The sequence below is a fragment of the Pteropus medius genome, unplaced genomic scaffold, assembly GCF_902729225.1.
Source record: "Pteropus medius unplaced genomic scaffold, Ma_sr-lr_union100, whole genome shotgun sequence".
In the NCBI taxonomy this organism is placed as follows: domain Eukaryota; kingdom Metazoa; phylum Chordata; class Mammalia; order Chiroptera; family Pteropodidae; genus Pteropus; species Pteropus medius.
Genome location: NW_024352784.1, coordinates 2,224,303 through 2,247,475, shown reverse-complemented (window position 1 = coordinate 2,247,475; position 23,173 = coordinate 2,224,303). Strand labels below are relative to the sequence as shown.

Below are 23,173 nucleotides of genomic sequence, written 5' to 3'. Positions count from 1 at the left end.
GCTTCCGAGTTGCTAACCCTCTGCCAGAGCCCAGGGTGAGAATCTGCGAGAGAGTAAGTCTGTGCACAGGCCGTTTAAGAGGATGTCTGGATTTTCAGGTTCCTTCTGTTTAACTGGGATGGTCAAAATCCCCATTGATTTTTACAGTCAGATTTTGTGGGAACTCCTTTTCCAGGCACTGGAATCCTGGGCTGAGGAACCCTGGTATGGGTCTGGGGCCTCTTGCTTCTTTAAGGGAACATCTGTAGCTGAGATATTTCTTCTGAAATATCTCCCAGGTGTGAGGCCAGTCTGTTTCCTGTCTCTACCCCTCCTACTGGTCTTGATATGTTCAGCTATACTTCAGGTGGTTCTCCAAGTTGATTGTTCTATAATTTAGTTGTAATTTTAATACGGTCATGGGAGAAGGCAAGCGTTGTGTTTACCTACCCTGCCGCCTTCGTCCACTAAAAATGGCATTTTAAAAGAAGAATACGTGCCCATGTTATGTATAATGATGCTTAATTATGTTAAATTCAGATTATGTATATGTTTTTGGCCAGAATACTACATAAGTGATGTTATGTCCTTCTCATTGTATAACATCAGCAGGTAACTGATATAAAATTTTATCCTATTATTGGGGATGTTATCATTGATCAACTAAATAAAGTGGGTCTACTAGATTTCTCCACTATAACAGTATCTTCTTCACCTTGAAATCAATGATATAATCTTGAGGAGATTCTTTGATACTGTGAAATATATCGTTCCTTAACAAACCTACATCAAGTGGTTTAAACATTCATTGGCAATTCTTGACTAAATCAGTTTGTGTACTGACAGTTGCAAATGGTGGCTTTTAAACTCAGTATTTCCCATTACATTTATTAGTTGGTATTTTATTATAAATAAGAGGCTTCCTGTTTACTGTTTGTTTGTTTTTTGGATTAGTATGGACTCATGGATTCTTTTTTATTCAATAACTTGTATAATCCAGTGCTATGATTATTCATTTTGGTACTCAAATTCTTCCAGGTTTGACTAGTGAGAGCCACATCAAACTGTCTCTTGTAACCTTTGCTATTTCTCTGTCATTTTTTGAGCACTGCCTTATGTTTTAATACAAGATGTTCCAGAAACATCTTGTAATTTTCCACCTCAGCCTTGATAGAAAATATTTCTCCAAGATCCCTTACTTTTAATGGTGAATAGTATTGAAAAACAAGTATGAGTACTAGGTGTGCTCATTACTATTTCAGTGTCATTGTTTTAGCCATTTTCATTTATTAGTGTCAGGAAAAACAAAAACTCTTTTTCTTTTTCTCTCCCTGAATCATTATTAAGTCATATTGAGTCTATTGTAAATAAAATTATTTTCTTAATTTTGATTGTTTATTGCTAGTGTATTAAAAAAAAAACAATAGATTTTTGAGTGTTGTATGTTCTTTGAGCATGCATCCTGCCCTAGGCTTGAGTGACTTCCAGTTATATGTAGAAGTCTTTCAAAGCACATACTCCCTCACATAAGTCTCTTTCCAGATTCCCCTACCCCCTCAATCTATTGGTGTTTCTATTGTTTGCCCCGACTGTAATCTTTTGTACCTGGTGGTACAATGGCAGCAAATGCTCAGTTCATTACCTTTCAATGTTTTGAGAAACATCCTCCACATAGCTACTTTTATGTCCTGAGAGAGTTCGGTGTTAGGCAAAACAAATGTGAGCACGTTGTGTTAGTTCATCAGGTTAAACAAGTTAAACAGTTAAAGCAGACAAACAAAATTCCTTGAGAACAAGGTCTACTCTGCTCCCTCCAGAAGCAGAGACCCACACAAGGAATGCTGGTTGCCTTCTTCAAGCCTGCTACTGAGCTGGGGAGAGGGGTTGATCAAGGGTAAGCTAAAATGCCACAAAGCTCTCCTACCAAGTTTAAGCCATCTTTTTCTTGATTCAACATTTGCTTGGATGTTGTAAGATTTAACTTTTTTTCTAGAGTTTTGAGAAAGTTGATTCTCACAGATTTTACTCATTTTTTGGTGTTTCTGCAAAAGAACAGGTCTTTAGAGTTCCCTACTCTGTCCTTTTTGCCAACTAAGCATAATCTTTTCCACAGATGGTGAACTTTTGGATCACCCTATGTCCCCCACCCCCATACCTCAATTGCTATCTCACACCATACATAAAATTTAACTCCAAAGAATCATAGAGCTACTGTTAGAGTTAAAATATAAAACTTCTAGAGTAAATCATAGAAGAAGCTCTTCATAATCTTGGGTTTGGCAAATGGTTTTTAAAAGATGACATAAAACTCAAAGTGTTAAAAAATAGTAAACAAACTGAACTTTATTTATTTAGATTAGGTAACAGACAAAAGAAAATATATGCTGCCTACAAAGAAATTTCTTAAGTATAGAAACATAGAAAAGTTAGAAATAAAAAGATAGAAAAACATTTACCATGTAAACACTGACTAGATGAAAGCCAAAATTGCTATATTAATAAAAAAGAAAGTGGACCTTAGGATAAGAATTATAACTAGAGATATAGAGGGATATTTCATAATAATTAAGGCATAAATTCATGACAAAGACATAAATATTCTAAATCTATATGTACCAAATAGCATATCTAAAAAATACATAAAGTAAAAATTGATAGTACTAAAAGGAAAAATAATCAAATCCAGTATAACAGTGGAAGACTTTGACACATCTCTCAATAGATGAAAGACAAAGAGACAAAAGATTAAAAAGACTAATAAGGGTACAGAGGGCAATCAACATAATTAAAAAAATATTTGATATTTATAGAACACTACATTCAATAACAAGAGACTACACAATCTTTTCATATGCACATAGAGCAGTTATCAAAAATTGACCATGTGCTAGGTTATAAAGCAATCTTTATCAAATTTCAAAGAAATGAAATCATTCAAAGCATGTTGTTTGGCTATAGCAGAATTAAAACGAAGATCAATTGCACAAAGATTATTTAAAAATCCGCAACTGTGTAAAAATATACTTCAAAATAACCTGTTGGTCAAGAAGTCACAGAGAAGTTAGAAATATTTTAAACTATATTAAAATGAAAAAACAAGGTATCAAAATCTGTAGGATACAGCAAAAGAAGTGCTGTTTTTGGATACTGTTTTTGTTTATTTGATTGTTGTAGACTGTTTCTGTGCCAAAGATCAGCTAGATGTGTAATCTTAAGGTCTTTTTTGAGCCTGCACCTTTTCCTGGGTATGCTTGGTCACTTTTCAAATGCCCCTATTATGCAGTTGCTTTTTGCATGTTTTAATCTTTAATATCTGGCTCCCAAAAGGGGAAAAAATAAAAAATGAAGGGAAGAAAATGGGTGCCAGCTCTTTAAATTTCCTGGTATTCACTTTGTTTGGTGGGAAGTGCAACAACAATGGCTGCCTGCCTCTTTGCACCTTGGAGATCAGAAGCAGCAGTTAGTAATCAGAATATAGATTCCAATATTTGGAGGACAGGATTCTTTTTGTCCACCCTGGCTCCCGCCAGCTGCATACAAGCTGCCCCAGGAAAACATGCACAGCTGCCTGCCATAGGGCTGAGGGTAGGGGATGAGTAGCTGCTACTGTGATACGAGATGAACGTGACCAAAATTAACTATAATTTACTGTCCATGTCTTCCTGTGGAAGTTGAAGCCTCAACAGACTCCAGAGTTGCAAAACTGCTATATCATACAGATTCTACCAGTGCAATTTTTGTCTCCATATAGAGACAGATTCCTGATGATTCATACTCCACCATCCTCCTAATTTTTCCAGAGAAAATATTAGATTAGGAGTCAAAGACTCTTGAGTATGGAAAGCCACAAAAATGCACAGGTAAAATTTAAGGATAGAGATCTAATAACGAGTTGCCCGAAGACCAGGTGTCAAGAGAAAAAGGTAGCAGGAAGCAGGCATAATGAGGTGTCTCATGTGGGACTGTGGCCAGGTTAGGACCCAAGGGAAGTGGGGCTGTGGAATAAAAGTAACCTTCTGAGAACTTATGAAGATCATCGCTTCTGTAGTCCAATCTGTAACTTTCTAGGTTTTCTTCAGTCACTGGTTCCATTTCTGCTTCAAAAGACTTGGTCCAAGGCTGATGACCGATTTTGTCTTATGCAAGGTGAGATTCTAGGAGTAGAAGAGAGTAGAGCTAGAAATTAGATCTCCTCACTGGCCCAAGTTAATGAAATTGATTTGTGGTGTTGGAATAGCAAGCTCTTTGTTTGGAGTCTTGTGAACAGATTGTGAACAGATCATAGAGATCGGTGGCCAACATTTGGGCTCATAGGGAAGAAATAGGTAGTTCTCAGAGGACTTTTTAAGTTTTATTTGGATTCAGGCACCTGAGTTCTCAAAGGAAAACCTTGCTTTGGCCACTGATCTTAAATCTCTCTCACCTGGCCTTCCTTCCCTTCTACCTCCTGTTCACCTTTCCTTCTGTGCTATGTTCTAGGTACACACTGATGAAAGGACGTGCCCAATCCATCAAAAAATTCAAAGTTTGTTAGAGATGATTCATAGATAAAACATAGTTCTAATAAATAAGGTACGTTTCTAATGTTTAGAAATTGTGACTTAGGGAGGATGGATTACGTAGGCAAGGTACTGCTACCCCTGGCATACTCTAAGAAGTTCCAGGTGAGGTGGATAGGGAAAGTGCTCAGAAGCACAAAGCAGAGGGATATCCGGGGCAGGTTCAGGAACACTCTTGGAAAGAGGCGTGGGGAAGAGTCTTTTAGGGGAAATTAGAATTGGAGCAGCAATTGTTCTAGGCAACTGTTTCCAAAGACTATCCCCCAGCTCTTCAACTTTTTCCTATAGTTCCAAAACAAATTCCCTCGGCTGTTCCTTTTCTCAAAGCCTTCATCAGCTTCTGAAGGCTGTTCTCCATCTAACTTCTGATCATGCTTGATCTCTGGCTCTGTTCTTCCTGCTTTCACCTGTTCTTTTGTTATTAGGTCTATGGGTTATCACTGTGCCGCATTCTTTTTGGTGCCACTTTTCCATTTCCTCTTAAGAGAGAAGAGTCAATTTAGTTAAGCCACTCTGTATTCTCTAAGGGGTAATCTGGTGCCCAAAGAGAATAGGAATTTTGGCTCCAGAAATTAAAATGGACAGAGAGAGAGAGAGAGAGAGAGGGTGAGGGAGAGGGAAAAGGAGACACTTCAGTTATGAGCTGTTAAAATTTTGTTTTTGGTGAAGAGCTAGGCAGTTTATTGAGATAATTTGTTTTTAATTTATTATTGTAAATATTATACATATACATAGTTTAGAAACTCTCCTATAAGGCTTACAATAAAAAACAAAGGTTCCCTGCCTCATCCTACCTGATTCCTGCTCCTCAGAAAAAACACTTTAACACTTATAGTTGTTTCTTTAGTATTTATCTCCATGTAGATAAACAGCATGTTTATATCATTATTTCTTGATTTATATATATTTTTAATCATTTTTTATATGTCATCCCCTGACTTTCTTATATGGAAAACAGGTATTTAGCTTTCTTACATGTAACCCTTCTGGCCCCCCAACATTTAGACACTTGCAGACTTCTCTTTTCCTGATTTTATTAATAGAGTTATATCATAATTTTTAAGATACATGTTTATGTTTACATTATTATGATTATAATAACAGAGATAAGTAACATATCATCACATTTCTTTTCTTATACAAAAGTTTTTTCTTCCCTGGAGTAAATAATTGTCTACTTTTTTGTGCTTAGTTTTTATGTGCCTTATTTTCCACTAGAAATATCGATTATTTCAAAATAAGCTTTTTTCCCCCCAAGACTTCCTTTAGGTGTCCTCTATCTCCTTGATGCAGTCTAGATTCACAACCCTCCAAGACTTCACAGTTGTCAGCCCTCACCATTACCCAAGGAATTCCCTCGTTTCCTCATAGCCTATACTCTCTCCTGTATTGTTATCACTTTGTTTTATCTCTTGTTGGAGCCTCTGTTTCCCTATTTTTGGTTCATTTCCTCATATTGGTGGTGCTTATCTTCTAGTAGCTTCCTGTGAAAGGGTTAATGGAGGGTAAATCTATTGAGGTCTTTGAAGATGCTAAATAACTTTTCCTACTCTTAAAATTTTTGACTTATTTTGGTGTAAAATTCTGGATTGAAGTAATTTGACATGAAGTCTCTCTCTCTCCCTAAACAAATTCTATGCCTACATAGAGAACCTCTAATCACTTTTCAGTGCCTCATTCTTAAATTAAAATGAATTGTAAGATCTGGATATAGGGTTATGTAAGCTAGCATTACCAGGCACACATAGAAGTTCACTGAGGTTTCACTTTGTTTAGGATGTAGCCAGCCATTCATTTAATCCTCCGCTTGTAGCATAGTACTTCTACCTCAGCTATGCTTTGATTCTCAAGAATTTTCCAGGTTTACCCTCACCAGAGGATAAACCTCCAGTATTCTGCTGGTAACAAAAGTGGTGCCTGGATGAACAGGTTGGGAAAGAGGATCCCATAGTCTAATTGCTCTTTATACAAACTCTAAACCAATAATTTTTTTTAAAAAACCCCATCTTTATCTCTATTTAGAGAAGTATCTGATACCTCTGATTCTTGAGACTGTCTGGGTTTTACAGTGAAAATTATCTTGATTCTTGTTTTCAACTTGAAGCTATTAGTTTTATCCTATCTATTTAGTCAATAGTCATCCATCTGCTTTCAAAATGTGTTATCACTTCTGTTATTATCTTTTCTGTTTTTTATGTTTATGATGTTTTTGTTATTTTGCCAACATTTTAGAGGGTATCAGGAGGAAACAGTGGTAAATTAACATATTAATTTAATATCTTTAATCAGAAAACTCAAGGAAAACATTTATATATTATCTTTTAATCTTTGTCTCTTTAGGTAAAGTTAGAGTCCATATCGGCCTGCTTCAGGAATGGCTAGCTTCAATCACACTAGTGTTAACCACATAGTCTTCTATCTGCTGGGCATTCCAGGCCGAGAAGACCTACACGTGTGGATTTCCATCCCCTTCTTCATCTCCTATGTCTTTGCCCTCCTTGGAAATGGTCTTCTCATTGTCATTATCCTCAACAAGAGCACCCTCCATGAACCTATGTATCTTTTCCTCTGTATGCTGGCTGGAGTTGACATTGTCTTTGCCACAACAACAGAACCCAAGGCATTGGCCATTTTCTGGTACAATAGTAGAGAAATTTCTCTTAATAGCTGCATTGCCCAGCTTTACTTCCAGCATTCCTCCTTCATTTCTGAGTCAGGCATCTTGCTGATTATGGCATTTGACCGCTACATTGCAATATGTTACCCACTGAGGTACACCATGATACTCTCCCACTCTCTGATAGGGAAAATTGGTGTGGCTGCTTTTTTGAGAGCACACTGTACAATTTTTCCCATGATATTTCTTCTGAAGAGGCTGACTTTTTGCAGAAATAACATCCTACCACATACATTCTGTGAACACATTGGCTTAGCCAAATATGCCTGTGATGACATCCGAATAAACATTTGGTATGGATTTTTTGTTTTAGTGTCAACGGTGATCCTAGATATTGTCCTCATTTTTGTTTCCTATGTTCTGATTCTCCGTGCTGTCTTCCATATCCCTTCCCAAGATGCTCGTCACAAAGCTCTCAACACATGTGGCTCCCATGTCTGTGTCATCATCTTATTTTATGGGCCTGGGATCTTCTCAGTCCTTACTCAACGCTTTGGACGTCACATCCCTCTACATATCCATATCCTGCTGGCTAATATCAGCATGCTTGCTCCACCTATGCTGAATCCCATCATTTATGGGGTTAAGACAAAACAGATACGAGACCAAGTGGTTTATGTGTTGTCTCTAAAGCAGAAATGACTTTGGGGATAGCAGAGATTGATTTCTCAAAAATTTTGGTCCTCCATTATATGCCCTTTGGCAGCAGTGAACAAGAGAACTAGAACTAAGTCACTAGGAAAAATGGCTCATTGAGTTATGGGTCTCTGGAGCAACCCACCTGAGACTGTGAGACTGGCTTCTCTGATCAATCTGAAAGCAGTACATGTGGGTTGACTGAGAAACTTACAGCTTATTTATTATTTGGAGAATAGACAGGTTGCTCTCTTGTAGTTATGGCTAACTCTGTAATATTAAAATCAACTTTGGGAAAAGTCTAGTTTAGATAAATAGTAAATTTTCCGTCTTTAGCTAAGGCAAGTCCTGATCCACCTCACCACATCCCTGGGCACCCATGTAAAACCTTCATCCCTTCATATGCTTTCTCAAAATATGATGGGTGTTAAGAGGATGTTAAGGGAGCTGTGCTCCTAACTATTGACTTTTTGGGAGTTTCTCAAAGATCATTCCCCTTAACGTGGTACAGAAAAAAATTCAGACTTCTTCCAGCAACAATTTCTGTATCACTTTGCTTCAGTCTTGAAGAACTGTATATCTCTAATTTCTCCATATTCAGTCATGATTTTAGGTGTATTGCTGCATTTTCTCTAAGTGATCCATTTGCCTGGAATAACCTCTCCTCTCCTTGACCTTTTGATGAGCTCCCATCATTCATCTTTCAGTGCCTACCTTGGTGTCACCTACTCAGTGAAGTCATTATTAACCACTTCATTTCAAGATTAAGTACTACTTCCTCTGTGAGGTAATACTATATTGTTGACACTTCTTTGGAAAACATTTACTCCTTTTTATATAAGTAACCCATAGAAAAATAAGAAGAAAATTAAAATTAAAATTAAAATTATACACAATCCCACCACTCAGAGAAATTTACTGTTCCATTTTACATGACAGTACATCTAGAAATCTATAATAATTTTAATAGTATATTTTATATTTTTAAATTAGTTACTAAGAAGGCATTCTTAAAATTCCTTTTTAATACTAGTAGAGATAGTGTTAATACTTTTATTTTTTAATACTTATGTTTTTCTAATCATTAATAATGTAAGTGTTCTTCTAGGGACACTTTCATATGTAGAATTTGTCATGTGTGTGTCTGTATTAAGCTTTGTGTGATTTTAGCTTTAAAGAAGAATTACTAAGGCAGGGGAATGAAAATTTTAGGCTACTCTGGCACACTGGAAAATTGCATCTAGAAAAGTTATTATTAATTTTCACACTTGTCATAAATACATAAAAGTGCCAAAACATATGCATCCTTACTAATATTTAGTAAGTAGTCTATTTAGAAAAACTTGCTATATGATAGGGTAAAATTAACTTATTGTCCTTTAACTTGAGTTAATTTAGTTAATAGACACATTGAACAATTTTTATTGTGCTTATTGGGCATTGTATTTCTTTGTGGATTAATAGTAAAGACCATTTATTGAACTTGTGCAAAGCTTATTTTGTACCTTATTTCTACATCAGACTCATTATTGTGTCTATTATTTCCATTTCCTAGACATGTAATTTGAGGCACAGAGAGGATATATAGCTTCCCTAAGGTGTTAATATTTATTGAAAATATTTTCTCAGGTTATAATTTTCGTAATTTTCTTTGATTGGTTTGGTTATCTTTTGTTTTACTTAAAGAGCTATACAAAGTATGTTCAAATTCATCTTTTTCTTTCCTTTGTAGGTTTTATTGTTTTAATCTTAAGACTGTTTTCTTCAACCTCAGATTTGATTATTATTCTTAGATTTTCTTTTAGTTTTTTTTATGTATACTTTTAAATATTTAATTGTCTAAGAACTAATGTTAATAAACAGAAATAGACAAAATAAAGAAAACAAACTTCAATGACAATATCAGAAAACAGGCATAATTGTGAAATTTTAGTATGTTTTTCAGTCTTTTATGACTACATCTTTCTACACATGTGATAAATTAACTTTCTGTAAGATTAAATAAGATGCTTGTTATGCAATAAAAATGGTGCAAATTTTCTAATATGTAGTATTAATTAAATACTAGATACAACAGCTTATTAGTTGTACTGTTCAAACCTTCTATATATATGCCAATTAAAAAATGATTCAGTAATTATTGGGAAAAGTATTAAATTCCTCAAAATAATTATTATGTACCAGTTTCTTATAACTCTTGTATTTTTGCTCTAGAACAGGTAATCTCCTAAACATGACAATTGACAATTTTGATATTGTCCATATACTGTTTAGTTGATTATGAATATAGCTACCTAAGTATATTTTCCTGTGTTTTTCATTGGTGAGTGTTTTCTTAGTAAATCATTTTATATTCTTTACTCCCAAGTATTTTGTGCCCATATGGTTTGGGTCGATGTCCCTTAAACCACAGAAAACTGAATTTTTTGCTTTTATATCTGATAATGTTTGAATTCTAACTGATAAGTGTAGTCCAGTTGTGCATCTTATAAATTTAAGATATTCTTTTTAAAAGTTCTATAGTCTATCTTTATCATACAAGTCATTTAATCTCTCTTTAATACTTTCTGTCTTTGTTTCTTTGTATCACATTGGGATACATTATTCTAATCTATCTTCAAGTCTAATGATCTCTTTAGCTCTATCTAATAAGCTATTTAACCAATCCACTGAGTTTTAATTTTTTTTTATTTCAAAGATTGCATTTAAAAATTAGATATTTTCATGAACAGGACAAATAAACAGAGACTCACGGACATGGACTATAGACTAGTGGTTACCAGAGGGTAGGGGGTGGGGGAGGAGGGGAAATGTAGAAGGGATACAGAGGGTCAAAATAGGGGGTAGGGGCAGGGTGAAGTGGGTAAAGGGGATCAAATATATGGTAGCTGAAGGAAACTAGACTTTGAGTGGTAAACACACAACAGAATATACAGATGTCAAGTTATAATGTATACCTGAAAATTACATAATTGTATTTACCAATGTTACCCCAATAAATAGAAAAAATTAGATATTTTTAGAGCAGTTTTAGGTTTATAGAAAAATTGAGTGGAAAGTACAGAGAGATCCCATATACATCCTTCCCCCGTCCCTCCTTCCTCACTTAGAGTTCCCCTATTATTTGCATCTTGAATTAGTGTGGTACATTTGTTACAATTAAAGAACTGATACTGATACATTATTATTAATGAAAATCTATAGCTTACATTAGGGTACACTCTTTGTGTTGTAAAGTTCTATGGGTTTTTAAAAATGTATAATGACATGTATCCATCATTATAATACAGAGTATTGTCAATGCCCTAAAAATCCCCTGTGTACCCCCTGTTTATGTCTCCCTTGCTCTTCCCCTAACTCCTAGAAACCATTGATTTATTTACTGTCTCCAGTTTTGCCTTTTCCAGAATGTGATGAGGTTGGCTCATAAGCCCATTGTCCCCGAAGATACTCAGAGATAGAATAATTTTCCTTGCATTTTTTCCTCCAACATGGTACTCCGGCCATTATACAAAGTCTGGTTGTGGGAACACCCTACCATCCAGGAAGGGGCATGGCTACAGTCTGTGGTTCCTGATGGCTGTGATGGACAGTTTGAGGTGAGGAGAGATGTAGGTTGTTACTGACTAGGATTAGCTTGGTGCCTTGGTGGGCCCTTGGGCATGAGGGGTGGGGTATGATTGAGTGTGGGGATAAAGGAGACAGGAAACACTAAGTTTATTGATGAGAGATATAGGGAACAATGACGGAGTGCCTTAATCATTTGGTCACCCAATAAAGGCTATATTTGGAATCCTCCATTTCTTGAGGAGTCAGAGAGGACAGGCCAAATGTTTCTGCAGAAGCTTTGTGGCATAGTGGAAATATTAGAGGAATGAGAGGCAAGAAATTTTTTAACTCACTTCCTCTGTGACATTAGGAAAATTGCTTTTCCTTCTGTGGCCTTTGTACATAATAAGTTATATGACAAGATTATTCTAAAGCAGTAGTTGGCAAACTTTTTTGTATAGGGCAAAAGTAAATATTTAAAGCTTTGAACACAGTCTCTGTTGCAACTACTCATCTCTGTCCCGTGAAAGCAATTGTTATAGACATTATGTAAATAACTAGGAATGGCTGTGTTCCAATAAAATTTTATTTACAAAAGTAGGTGGAAATCAGGATTTGGCCTGCAGGCTTCAGTTTGTTGACCCCCAGTATGAAGTGCCAACCAGCATTGACATTTTATATCTCTGACTTATGTTTCGACAAATCAAGAGTGGAACTGGTGAAGCAGGGGTATTGTCCCATGAATAATATTTCTATGAGAGTCCCCTTTTCTGGCATAGGTAAGGGGACTGTAAAGCTGGAGGCAGAGATGAGTGGAATAACCTTGGGAAACTCTACCTCCCCGAGGAAACCGATTTAATGAGAGGAGTATCAGTACCCTGAATGAAGATAGGTAAATTTATGACTTAGATAAGTCCTATCTCCGTGAGAGTGAGTTTGACCGGGGTGGGGAGGTTAAGGGAATGGCTGTGTGTGGAGTTGGGTGGGTATATAACTGAGAGAAAGTTTAAAATATGTGTGTGCATGCTCACAGTGAAGCACTGTTTGTGTGAATTGTGAAAATGTGTGTTAGTGTATAAATTGTCATCAAAATTTGTCTGAATGAATATATGTTTGGTATCTTTATAAATAAATGTGTGTGAAAATATACATCTGAATGGAAGTTTGTGTGTGTCTGCGTATATAAGGATTTGTAGCAGGCAGAGCTGGAATTGAATCCAGGTAGGTCTGATTCTAAAGCCTATATCATTTCCCCTATATTATATTGTCTTACATGTCTTAGATGTTGTAGAATTAATAGGAGAATTAGAGTGGAATGGGGAGGAAGCCAAAGCAAGGTGGTTTAGGTAATCGATATAACAAGATGAAGTTTTTAAAGCTTTGACACTAATAATCTTGGATTCAAGTATCAGCTTAGCTACTAACAGGTTATTTGACTTTGGGCAATTATTTATCTTAGTCAGTTTCTTCATGCATGAACTAGTGACACTTTCAGTTTCATAGGTTTGGTGCAATGATTAGAAATAATTAATAACAGTATTTAATGCAATTATCAAGACAAAGGAGTATAATAATAAAAATTGGAGATTACTAATAATAAGAAATGAAAAGTAACGGATTTGGCAATCATGATATAATAGACTATTTTAGAGAAGAAAGTTTTAGTGTACAATAGCTTTGGGCAAAGATTAAGAGGGTGGCAAAAGGAGAGATGAAGGGGCAAGAGACACCTGAACATATATACACACTAAGAAGAAGGAGCCAATAGAGAGGGAGAGTCTGAAATTCTAGAGTGACAGATTAATGGGAAGAGGTAGTTAAAGAGAAGATTGAGGTCCAGTGCACTTATGGAGGGCTAAGCCTTGAATAGGAGGAAGAAGGAAAAGATGATTAAAATATAAATAAAATTGTAGGTGGCAGAATGAGGGTGGGGAGGTTAAGGGAATAAACAACAGATTTTTTATTTTAGTCTTTGAGTCAGGAGTTAGGAATCACCACACAGACCACATTACATCACCTGATGAAGGGGGCAAGGAGGAGTAGGGAAACATGGTGATTTGAAGAATGTTGTATCTCAATTCTAGCACCACCATTTACCAGCCAGGTGACCTTAGCAGGAGACCTAGTTAAACTTCTAAGCTGTTTGCTCTCCTATCAGGAAAAAGAGAAAAATAGTTATCTCACACCATGGTGACTGAGATAATGCACACACAGCCCCTGGCACAGAAAACCTCCTAACTGACCTGTCTCCATTCTCCAACCTGCTTCCTCCCTTGCCTATTCATCTTACATGACAGAGCAAGAGAGAGGTAACTAAAATGCTAACTTTACCATGTCATTCTCTCACTACAAATCCTTCAGTTGCTTTTACTGCTTCAGCATAAATTCTAAACTCCTTAGACTAGTACTCAAAGCCCTTAATGGTTTAGCTGTTATCTCACTGCCTGACATTATTTCCTAGCATTTTGTACCATGTCCTCTTTGCTATGGTAACCCTGAATCATTACAATTTTCCTCCAAACTATTTTAAGATCTCTGTGATTTTACTCTTGTTTTTCCCTCCTCAGATGACTTGACTCGGCAAACTCTTACTTATTCTTCATGGTCAACTCGGGCAGGCACCTTTAGAACATCTTTTCTGAATTTCTAGGAAGCTCTCCATGTTTCCATAGCTCCATTTAACTTTTCCTCATAGCCTACTATCGCTCAGGTGTAGAGCTTCATTTGTTCCAACCTTAAAAGCTTAAACTCAAGAAAGTGTTTGTTGTCAACAGGCGTGCTGTTATCTCGCTCCTGACTTTCATACCAGTCAAGGTTCAATTGGAGAAACAGGGCTAGTGAGAGATGAATTTTGAGATTTATTGCAAGGAATTCACTTAGGCATTTATGGGTGCTGGTAAGGCAAGTCTTTAATGCACAGGGCAGGTTCTCAGGAATCGCAAGCTGGAACTCCATTCATAGATGGAATATCTTCTTTAGGGAAGCCTTAATTCTACCCTTAAGGTCTTTCACCTGATTGAATTAGGCCCACCCAGTTTACTGAAGATAATCTCCCTTAAAGTCAAATGATTATGGCCTTTAATGACATCTACAAAATACCTTCACAGCAACCTCTAGTGTTTGATTAAAAAACTATGGACTTATAGCCTAGTTAAATTGATATATCAAAAAACCATCATACATTCTATTTAGGTTGATATGCCCTTTAACCAACTCTATTATCAACAAGATGTGGTTGGGAGATAAAGGTAGGAATGGGGAATCACAGCAGGCTGGATATTTAACTTGGCAATCTAAAGCATGCATAATTCAGCCTTCCTTTAATGAGTGTGGCTCTTTTCTACCAGCAGGGTGGAGCCACTTAACGCTAAGATCTGTGTATGTTGAGAAGATTATCCCAGATGTGTATGAGAACAAGGCTTGAATGAATAAGATAGATCGAGGCCTAATTTATGTAGGAAGATTTTTCATAAACCATGTAAGATATATAATAGAGATCTGACCAGTCCTATGTGTGGAGAGAAAAAAACAAAACTTGATTCACATAAAGAAGGCAGAAACATGTTTTGGTTGATCCAGATGAGTCTGGACCAAATATAGTTTCTTTCATGGAGGAAATCATAAAGCAATCTGGGGCAGAAATATTGATATTGAAGGTCATTTGACACAGACTTTCAGTGACCTCCTTGCCAGTCTGCTCGTTGGTATCCTGACACCTCTACAGAGGCAGAGGTGGTTTAGTTCATGGGAAAATAAAGCAGGGTTAGTGGCTGAGAAGAGGTACCAATGAGGGTGGGGGAGTTAACAGTATCCAGAGAGAGACATCAATAGTCAGTGGACCCCTACCACCCCATCCTCAGTGGGCAGAGGGTCAGAGGGGCGGAATTTCTTCCTCCATCATTGAATCCAAGATTGAAGAAGGGCCGGAGGGGTCCAGTGAAGGCACATTCAGAGAAGGTGTAGATGAGGGAGCCATGGTCAGTGATATTATAGAAGGAGACAGTGTGGGCGTCATAGTCCAGGAAGATCCCAATTTGGGATGGAGGCACAGGAAGGTAGAGGGGAGTCTGGGGGCAGGTGCCAGCCTCATATTTTTGTTTGTTCCACAGCCAAATTGTCCAGAAGCCATTTTGGGGGCTGAGCAAAAAATGCCCCTTTCTCTTCACAGAGTCTTCACAAACTCCCAGGTCCCAGGCTTCCTTTCCTGTCACATCTACCTCCCAGTAAAATTTTCCAGATTCGAAGCACTGGGCACCCAGGACTATGGGATAAGTATCAAATCTCTCCTCATTTTCAGGCATCTCTTGCTGGGTGTCTCCAAGCTTCGCTTGTTTCCGATCCTCTGAAAGGATGAGCAATGGATTGGCTGTGTGTGGATCCAGAGTAATGTGTACTGCAGAGAGAGGACAGTCAGGCTGGGAGATGTGGGGAGTCACTAACCCTGTGTCTGGAGGGGGTGGGGTGAGGACCAGGCGGTGACCCTCAGTCTCACTGTGTGAGGAAGCGACCCTCTAGCCCTTGCCCTGACTTTTGAGGGAACCACCTTCCCTAGCTCCATCCCTGTTCATCTATTCCATCCAACCTGACATCTCTCCTGGACCCTGGGACATACTCTGCACTCTTGTTATCCTATTCTGCTGCTCAGCAGCCCAGTCCCACACTCCTGGCACTCTCCTCACCTCCACATGTCCTCAGCATCCTCTTCAGCCCTGGCACATGGCACACACTCCTCAGGTCTGGGGAGGTGATGTTCAGCTCTTTCATATTCCAGGACTCACTCCTGGGAGAAACAGAATTAGAACTCCATCTCCAACTCCTGTCCCCCTACCCACCCCCATGCTATAACCTCCCTTGTGGATGGCTGATAATTTACAAACATCTTGTGTTAGGATCCCTGGGGGTGGGAGGCAAAAGAAGGCAGGATTTAGTTCCTATCCAGGCCATCCTGGTTACATGGGCCTCTACAGCATGTGGATAACCTGTATCTCCACTCTGAGCCTGAGGTCATCACACAAGTACATTCTATTTCATTTTACAGGCAGGGTACTGATATACACTGAATCATTTCCTCAGGAGTCTTGCATTTTTTTTTTTTTTTTAAAAAAAGGAGCCCCAGCAGGCTGTAGATTCAGAACTTCTCAGAATTTCCTTGTTTGTCAGGGCTTCATTTGGTGATGCTACAGTTTAGTTACCTTGGGCAACTCACCAACTGAGATGTCCATTGATTAGACTTCTGAGACCAGAAAATATTTTATGGAGGACTGGATCTTTGAGAATAGAGAGGAGGATGGGGAAAGTGCATGTTTTTCTAACTCAATAACTTTTTTTCACAGGTATATATGCTTCCTTCCACCCTCTCCCCTAACAAAGAAAACCTCTCCTTACCTTTCCAGGACACTTTTCACCTCCTGAGGAGAAAAGAGACAGAGAGTAATTTCTAGAATCACTGGTTTACCACTGAGACTTCAGTCCTGTGGGTGATGAAATGTCCACAGGACCCTGAGGTCCACACTGCTCTGTGCCATTCCTCTGGGCTATGGCTCAAAAGACACTTCTGACCAACCTGGAGCAGAAGTGATATATGGACGCTTTTAGAATAACCAGAAGCCTATGTTTGACCTATAGCTAAGAGAAGGATGATCAGTTTAAATACTCTGATTCAGAAAACAAATTAGAAAGACCAGATTCTTGGGAAGAGTGGAAAGGGGCAAGAGACAGTCATAGGGAAATAAACAAATCAGGATGCAAAGAAACTGTTCTGTCTCATTTGTTTGGAGAGAAAAGGCTGATTAAAGTTCTGTCCTGTGCTGTAGTTAATGTAGGTGAAATAAAATCACCCAAGAATATTCTGTTGCAGGGGTTGGGAGCCCTTATCTGGGGACTGGCAGGCTTCTAGGCCCAGTCAAAAGTGCATTAGATGCCTGGCTCAATGTTGGGCTGAAGCAAGATAACGGGAAGATGAGAGCTTGCCAAGTGAAGCCAATCAAGTCAGCTTTTTTTTTTTAAATTTTTTCACAAACCAGAAAGAAATGGCTACATGACCACATCTGAACGAGAGACAGTGAAAAGGTGTGGTACTAGAACTGTAGAATGTTACAGTAGAAGGGACTTTTGAGACCATCTATTCCCTAGTGTCTAAAAGTGAGACAAACATATCATTGGTGGATGTGAGATCATTTAAAGTAGAATACACATTGGTGAATTAAAAAAAAGTTATGTACTTATTTTAATCTTACTTCTCTTACTATTTGGATGAACTTTGTCAAGTTATTTATCTTTAGTTTCTCACTAAGTCTCTTAACAACTCTGTACCTTAGTTTTCTCATCTTTGAAATGGGGATAATAGTAGCACCCACTTCATCACACTGACACAAGGGATTAAATGCTTGGCATGTAATATGTGCTACTGAATATGTAGTTATTATTATCACTGTTATGAAATAAATTAGGAAAAAATATCAGTAACACATCAACACATGATTTCTTGGCTACCTTGGTTAGGACCAATTTCCTTTTAAGCTAAATTTATTCTGGTAAAAGAGGGAATTTTAAAGAAAAATGACATGTTACATCACTTAAGTAGTTCACAGAAGTAGCAAAGAGTATAAAGATGATACATTTATGACTAAAGTTTGGGGAAATCCTTGTCACTTACTCCACTCCCTCCCCCTTGTTTTACAAATGGAGAAATTATATCTATGACAGGAAAAATGACTTAACCTAGAGTTATGAAAGACTTGGTTACAGGGCTGGGCTGAGCTACTGTCTCTTAATTTTCAGTTATTTATGAAAATCTTCCCATGGCTAGACAATCATCGAAGAGCCTTAGTGGATTCTCTCATTGAATCCAAATGAAAATTCTTTGAGATATGTAATATTACAATATCCATTTACCATATGAGAAACTTGATGCTCAGAAAGATTACGGATCTTTCTCAAGGTCCTGAACCTGGTACATGTTAGAGTAGGCACTTATGGGGGGTGTTCATTTAAAAAAACTGCTGCATGGAATATTGTCTCTTAAATCTGTACCTTTCCATGCCTTGAATGCAAACCACTCATGTGTCCAAATTCTAGTTTATTTAAGAAAATTCAAGGGACTGGGTTTCCACTTGATCTGATTGGTAGCCCTAGAGTGCTCTAGCTTTTTAAAATTCCTCCCTGAATTCAGAGTGTGAGCCTCTTCCCTGTCTCACCTGCAGCAGTTCCAGCGCTGAGCCCCGACTCCTCCTCTCCAACTCTGAGATCAGCTCCTGCAAGACCTGGTTGCGCTGGCCCAGATCCACCTCTGTCTCCCCCAGGATTCTCAGTTGTTCTCTCTCATCTTCCTCCAGCTTCTGCAGTTGCCTCTGTTCCTCTTCAGCCAGGAAGTTTTTCTGCTGCTCAAACTCTGTGTGAATCCTCAATTTCTGTGTCTCCACCTTCCTCTTTGGTGTCAATGAAAAGAGAGAGATGGTTTTTATCAAAATCTCCCAAGCTTTGGGAATGGAAGTATCCACACCTACTTCTATTCTCTGTAGACTCAACACTCTGGCTCTTTCTGGGAATACACACACACACAATTTTGCTAGGGAAGTTGGTGGGGAAGGCTTCTAGAACTAAGAGGAGAATGGGATTGGTAGGGGTGTGCTTTGTAACTGCCCTACAACCACAGATGCATCAGCACATGTTATCAGAGACTTTCAACCCCTTTCAAAACCTAGTCACCAAATGTATCCTTTTGTCTTCATATTTCAGTGAATTACTGAGATGGTGGTAACACCCATCCCCCCTGAACAACCTCACAAAGACAGGCTCACGTCATCATTCTTAAGTCCTGGGGAAAGAAGGTCTTTGTGATAACTCTTTGCTTGCCCTCTCATGTTAGTGTTTGGAGGGTCACATGATGACACAGATGACCCCTTTTGCTGCCACAGACTGGTTCGCCCTTTTCTGGTTCCAAATCTTCCTCTTCTGGGACCTATAGGTCATGAGTACCTGCCACTCCTCTCCATCCTAGACCTGCCCCACTTCCAATTCACCAGTGCAGAACAAGCTTTAATTCTCCATTCTACTTTGAACCAGTGATCTGGACATGGTCAAGCAACCACCTAGTCAGACTAGTTTTCCTACCTCAGGCTTTGGTGGCTCTCTTATGTCTGTTCCTCAGAGCTTTTGTCACTTCCTGACAGGCCTAGCCACTGGCCACCTCTCCTGGGATACCTCTGTCCCAGACACCATGGTGTGGGCATCTCCTAAGACTCTGCTCAAGAAACATGAACTTGAGGGTATGGCATGTCCCTCAGCACCTTCTCTCTGTCTTCTTTTCAATTTATTATGGTGGCATTGCTTAACGAAATCCAGTAAGTTTCAGGTGTACAAATCAACAGTAAGGTGTATATATATATATATATATATATATATATATATATATATATATTGCATTGTGTGTTCACCGCCTAGTTAATTTCTTTCTGTCACCACATATTTGACCCCTTTTACCCAATCTAGCTCCCCCCTCCCCTCTGGTCTATTGTCCATGTCCATGAGTCTTTGCTTGTTTGTCCTGTTCATTTGCTGCTTTTAGGTTTATATCTCACAAGTTTCTCAATCTTCTGTCTGATTGGGAGCACTCTTTGAGCTCCATACTTTTTATGCCCCTTTATAAGGAGACCTAGAGGACTGCTGATTTTTGAAGAGTGAGATAGGCTGACACTATCACTCCTCAGACAGGCATAGCTGTGTTAGGGCTTTCTTGAGGCCAGGACCGGTACCCTGCCTAGGCTTCTGATCTAAAATTCTCTTTGGGATGTGACTCTTGCCTTCCAGGCTGTTCTCTTCGTGGCAACATCCACTTCCAACTTCTCAGCTAACTCTTGCTCTTTTCTCAGTTTCTGTAATGTCATCTGGAGCTTCTCCTGCAGAGAAAGATAGCAGGTTAATGCCCAACCAGACCAGGAAGTAGGGTGGGGTGGGGTGAGGTGGGAGAAGATCATACTGGTTTTTAGAAAAGCCTGAGTGCAGAGGAGGAGGGAGGACTAGAGTCTGATTGGGGTAGGAATTCTGTGGATGGGAAGACTTTGGAAAAAGCCTCATGTTTCTTATGAAATAGAGCCGCTCTGCTGGGGTGGCAGGAGTAGGGGCACTACTCATTCCTAATCAACCAGGAAGCCACAAGGAAACATGATCCTTGCACCGTTTTCCCATAGCATCTCCTCTGCTCCTGGGGAATGAGAAGGTTATGTTGAATCTTAAATTAGAGATAAAAGGTGGGGAACACCCTTCCTTTCTCCAATCCCTCACCTCCAAAGGTGACTCTCTCCCATCTCCAGCTACAGGGAACAAAGTACTCATCAGGGCCTCATCTCCTTTCTACCTGTTCATGCCTACGTGCCAAGGCCTCACCTGGTACTCCCGAGCTGCCTCCTCAATAGGGACCATGGGGTGGTCACGGTGTTTCCGAGACTGGGAACATACCCAACAAAGGGTCTTCCCATCTTTCTCACAGAATAAGTGAAGTTTCTCTCCATGCACCTCACATTGCTCCCTCTGTGTGCCTTCCTTGGCATTCTGGCTGATTTGTTTTAGGTTGTTCACCAGGTTGGCTAGCTGGCGATTGGGCCGGAAGTTCCTGCACAGGAATTTTTTCCGGCACACAGGACAGTAGTTGCCTCCATCTTTCCCAACCTGAGAGATGCACTCGTGGCAGAAGCTGTGGCCACATTCGATGCTCACAGGCTCCACTGTGGGATCTAGGCAGATAGGACATGTGACCTCCTCCCACATCATTGCCAAGGGCGTTGCTGAGGCCATTAGGGGGAATGTTCCTATTCGGCAGCACTGTGGAGACCTTGTGGTGACCTAGTAAGTGAAGAGAGGAGAAAAGGAAGGGAGACAGAAAGGTCGTATGAGAAAAACAGAATAATTCAAAGGGAAACATGAGGGAGAGTGAATTGGAGGGAGCTAAAACATGACAGGACAAGAACATTAACCTAAACAACCAGAGTTTCTCCTCCACAACGTGGACCCTCGATTCAGTCGCACAGAAGGGGAACTGAATCCCCAAAAGAGATAGTGAAAATTGCTGGGAACCTCAGAGAGAAAGCTGTTTAGAATTCCACTTTCATCATGTCCATTTCTGCTTAAACCCTCAGTGCCCAGGCTTTTCCCGTCCACCGTCTCCCATCTCAGGCCATCGGTTCACTATAATACGAATATATACATAAGAATATTTATATCCTTATAAACATATATGTATACCTGTATGCATATATTTGTAGGTGCATATACGTATACATATCTGTCTATGTATGTATATGTTCTCACACACAACACACACACACTGTAACCAAGTAGTCAGCACTCCCTGGGCTCTTCTCTCAGCTACCCCTGAACCTGTTATCTTCATTTCCACCAGGGCATAGACCCATAAATCTCTAACATCCTAAACAACTCTGCTCCCTCTCTCCTCCAGAATGGGACTTCTGGTGATGGGAGTCTCAAAGACTGCAGATCTACCCCACACCGGGCTCCTCTGAACCACCCTCCCAGCTAGGTTTCTGTTCTGGTTCAACCAGCTTCACTTGGCCCCTCATCCCAGCTCAGGTAGGCGCCAGCAGTAGGGAAGCCCTAGCTCCTTCCAGGTGACTTGGAAGTCACATTCACAGCCCAGCCTCCTCCTAGGCAGACCGGCCAGCTCGGGGAGAACTGCTGGGCTTAGGCTGAATGAGCCCGGCTGCGGAGAAAGGAGAACAGACTGAAGGCTCTAGGCGTGGATACTGTTAGAAGAGGCTTGTCAGCGAGGGCAGGGGTACCTCGGTCCAGCCAGGTTCACTCACCTTTCCGGGGGCCTCAGCAGATGGCCGCCAGTTTTCTATTTCACTTTCGATTTCCTATAAGAGGCAAGTCTGAAAGGGGGGCGGGCAAAGAGGAGGGAGTAGGAGGAGCAAGAGGAGGAGAGGAAACTGAAGCGGCGGGGCGGGACAGGACTCCGGAACAGAAAGTGGGAGGAGAGAAGGCGGAGTTGAGGGGTCCGCAAGTTTCTGAAGCTGATGTTGCCCCAGGCTAGTGCTGCTTGGGACTGAGTGGAAGTTCCACCGCCTGTAGTCTTTGCTTTGTGCTCCTTCCCATGTCATCATTATCTAACATAGTAAAATATCGTATCTACTAGATGCACAGGTCATCACTCCACACCAACATGCTGTGCCCACTTGTGGGAGCTGCTCTTCAGGAGGTTTGGATGATGCCACCATCTGCTTCCTACTTCCAACAAAAGTTCCTTTCCGAAGACTGGAGTAGGATGTAAGAGATTTATTCTACATGCCCCCAAGGCTGTTGTCACACCAGTTGTGTGATAAGAAGAGAATTGACAATTACTGAGTACCAATTGTGCTCTTGTCACCAAACGAGATTTTCTCGGGTTATTTATTATTATTTTTATTTTAAAAATTGTGGTGTAATACACATGACGTAAAATTTACCATCCTAACCATTTTTAAGTGTGTATATCAGTGGTGTTAAATGCATTCATATTGTGCAACTATCTACCATCCATCCATAGAACTTGTTTCATCTTGTCAAACTGAAACGGTACCCATTAAACAATGATTCCCCATTCCCACCTCCCTCAGGCTCTGGCAATCACCATTCTATTTTCTGTCTCTATGAATTTGACTGTTCTAGGTGCCTTATGTAAGTGGAATTGCACAGTATTTGTCCTTTTGTATGACTTATTTCACTAAGCATAATGTCCTCAAGGTTCATCCATGTTGTAGCATGTGACAGAATTTCCTTC

At 39.4% G+C, this 23,173-nt stretch overlaps 2 protein-coding genes across 2 annotated transcripts; one reads left to right on the top strand and one right to left on the bottom strand.

Annotated features, from left to right (window-relative positions):
- The first annotated feature begins 6,776 nt into the window (after nt 1-6,776).
- LOC120590180 (olfactory receptor 52B4-like) lies at nt 6,777-7,857 on the top strand. The gene has a single exon (XM_039847809.1). It carries the CDS (start codon nt 6,913-6,915, stop codon nt 7,855-7,857), a length of 945 nt encoding a protein of 314 aa, XP_039703743.1. The 5' UTR covers nt 6,777-6,912.
- A 6,383-nt stretch (nt 7,858-14,240) lies between these two features.
- On the bottom strand, nt 14,241-22,340 carry TRIM21 (tripartite motif containing 21). Its single transcript, XM_039847908.1, has 7 exons — nt 22,218-22,340; nt 20,785-21,240; nt 20,202-20,297; nt 18,597-18,827; nt 16,786-16,808; nt 16,080-16,180; nt 14,241-15,793 (listed from the first exon to the last, which is right to left on the bottom strand). The coding sequence occupies exons 2-7, from the start codon at nt 21,190-21,192 to the stop codon at nt 15,243-15,245; spliced, it is 1,410 nt and encodes a 469-aa protein (XP_039703842.1). The 5' UTR covers nt 21,193-21,240; nt 22,218-22,340; the 3' UTR covers nt 14,241-15,242.
- Nucleotides 22,341-23,173: the final 833 nt, after the last annotated feature.

What these genes read in the sequence shown, in the direction of transcription:
- TRIM21 (XM_039847908.1), bottom strand. Translation starts at nt 21,192, where the DNA reads ATGGCCTCAGCAACGCCCTTGGCAATGATGTGGGAGGAGGTCACATGT. An exon ending in AGGCAGCTCGGGAGTACCAG is followed by an intron (nt 20,298 to 20,784) that starts GTGAGGCCTTGG and finishes CTTTCTCTGCAG; the next exon opens with GAGAAGCTCCAGATGACATT. An exon ending in CAGCGCTGGAACTGCTGCAG is followed by an intron (nt 16,809 to 18,596) that starts GTGAGACAGGGA and finishes TTTTCTCCTCAG; the next exon opens with GAGGTGAAAAGTGTCCTGGA.
- LOC120590180 (XM_039847809.1), top strand. Translation starts at nt 6,913, where the DNA reads ATGGCTAGCTTCAATCACACTAGTGTTAACCACATAGTCTTCTATCTG.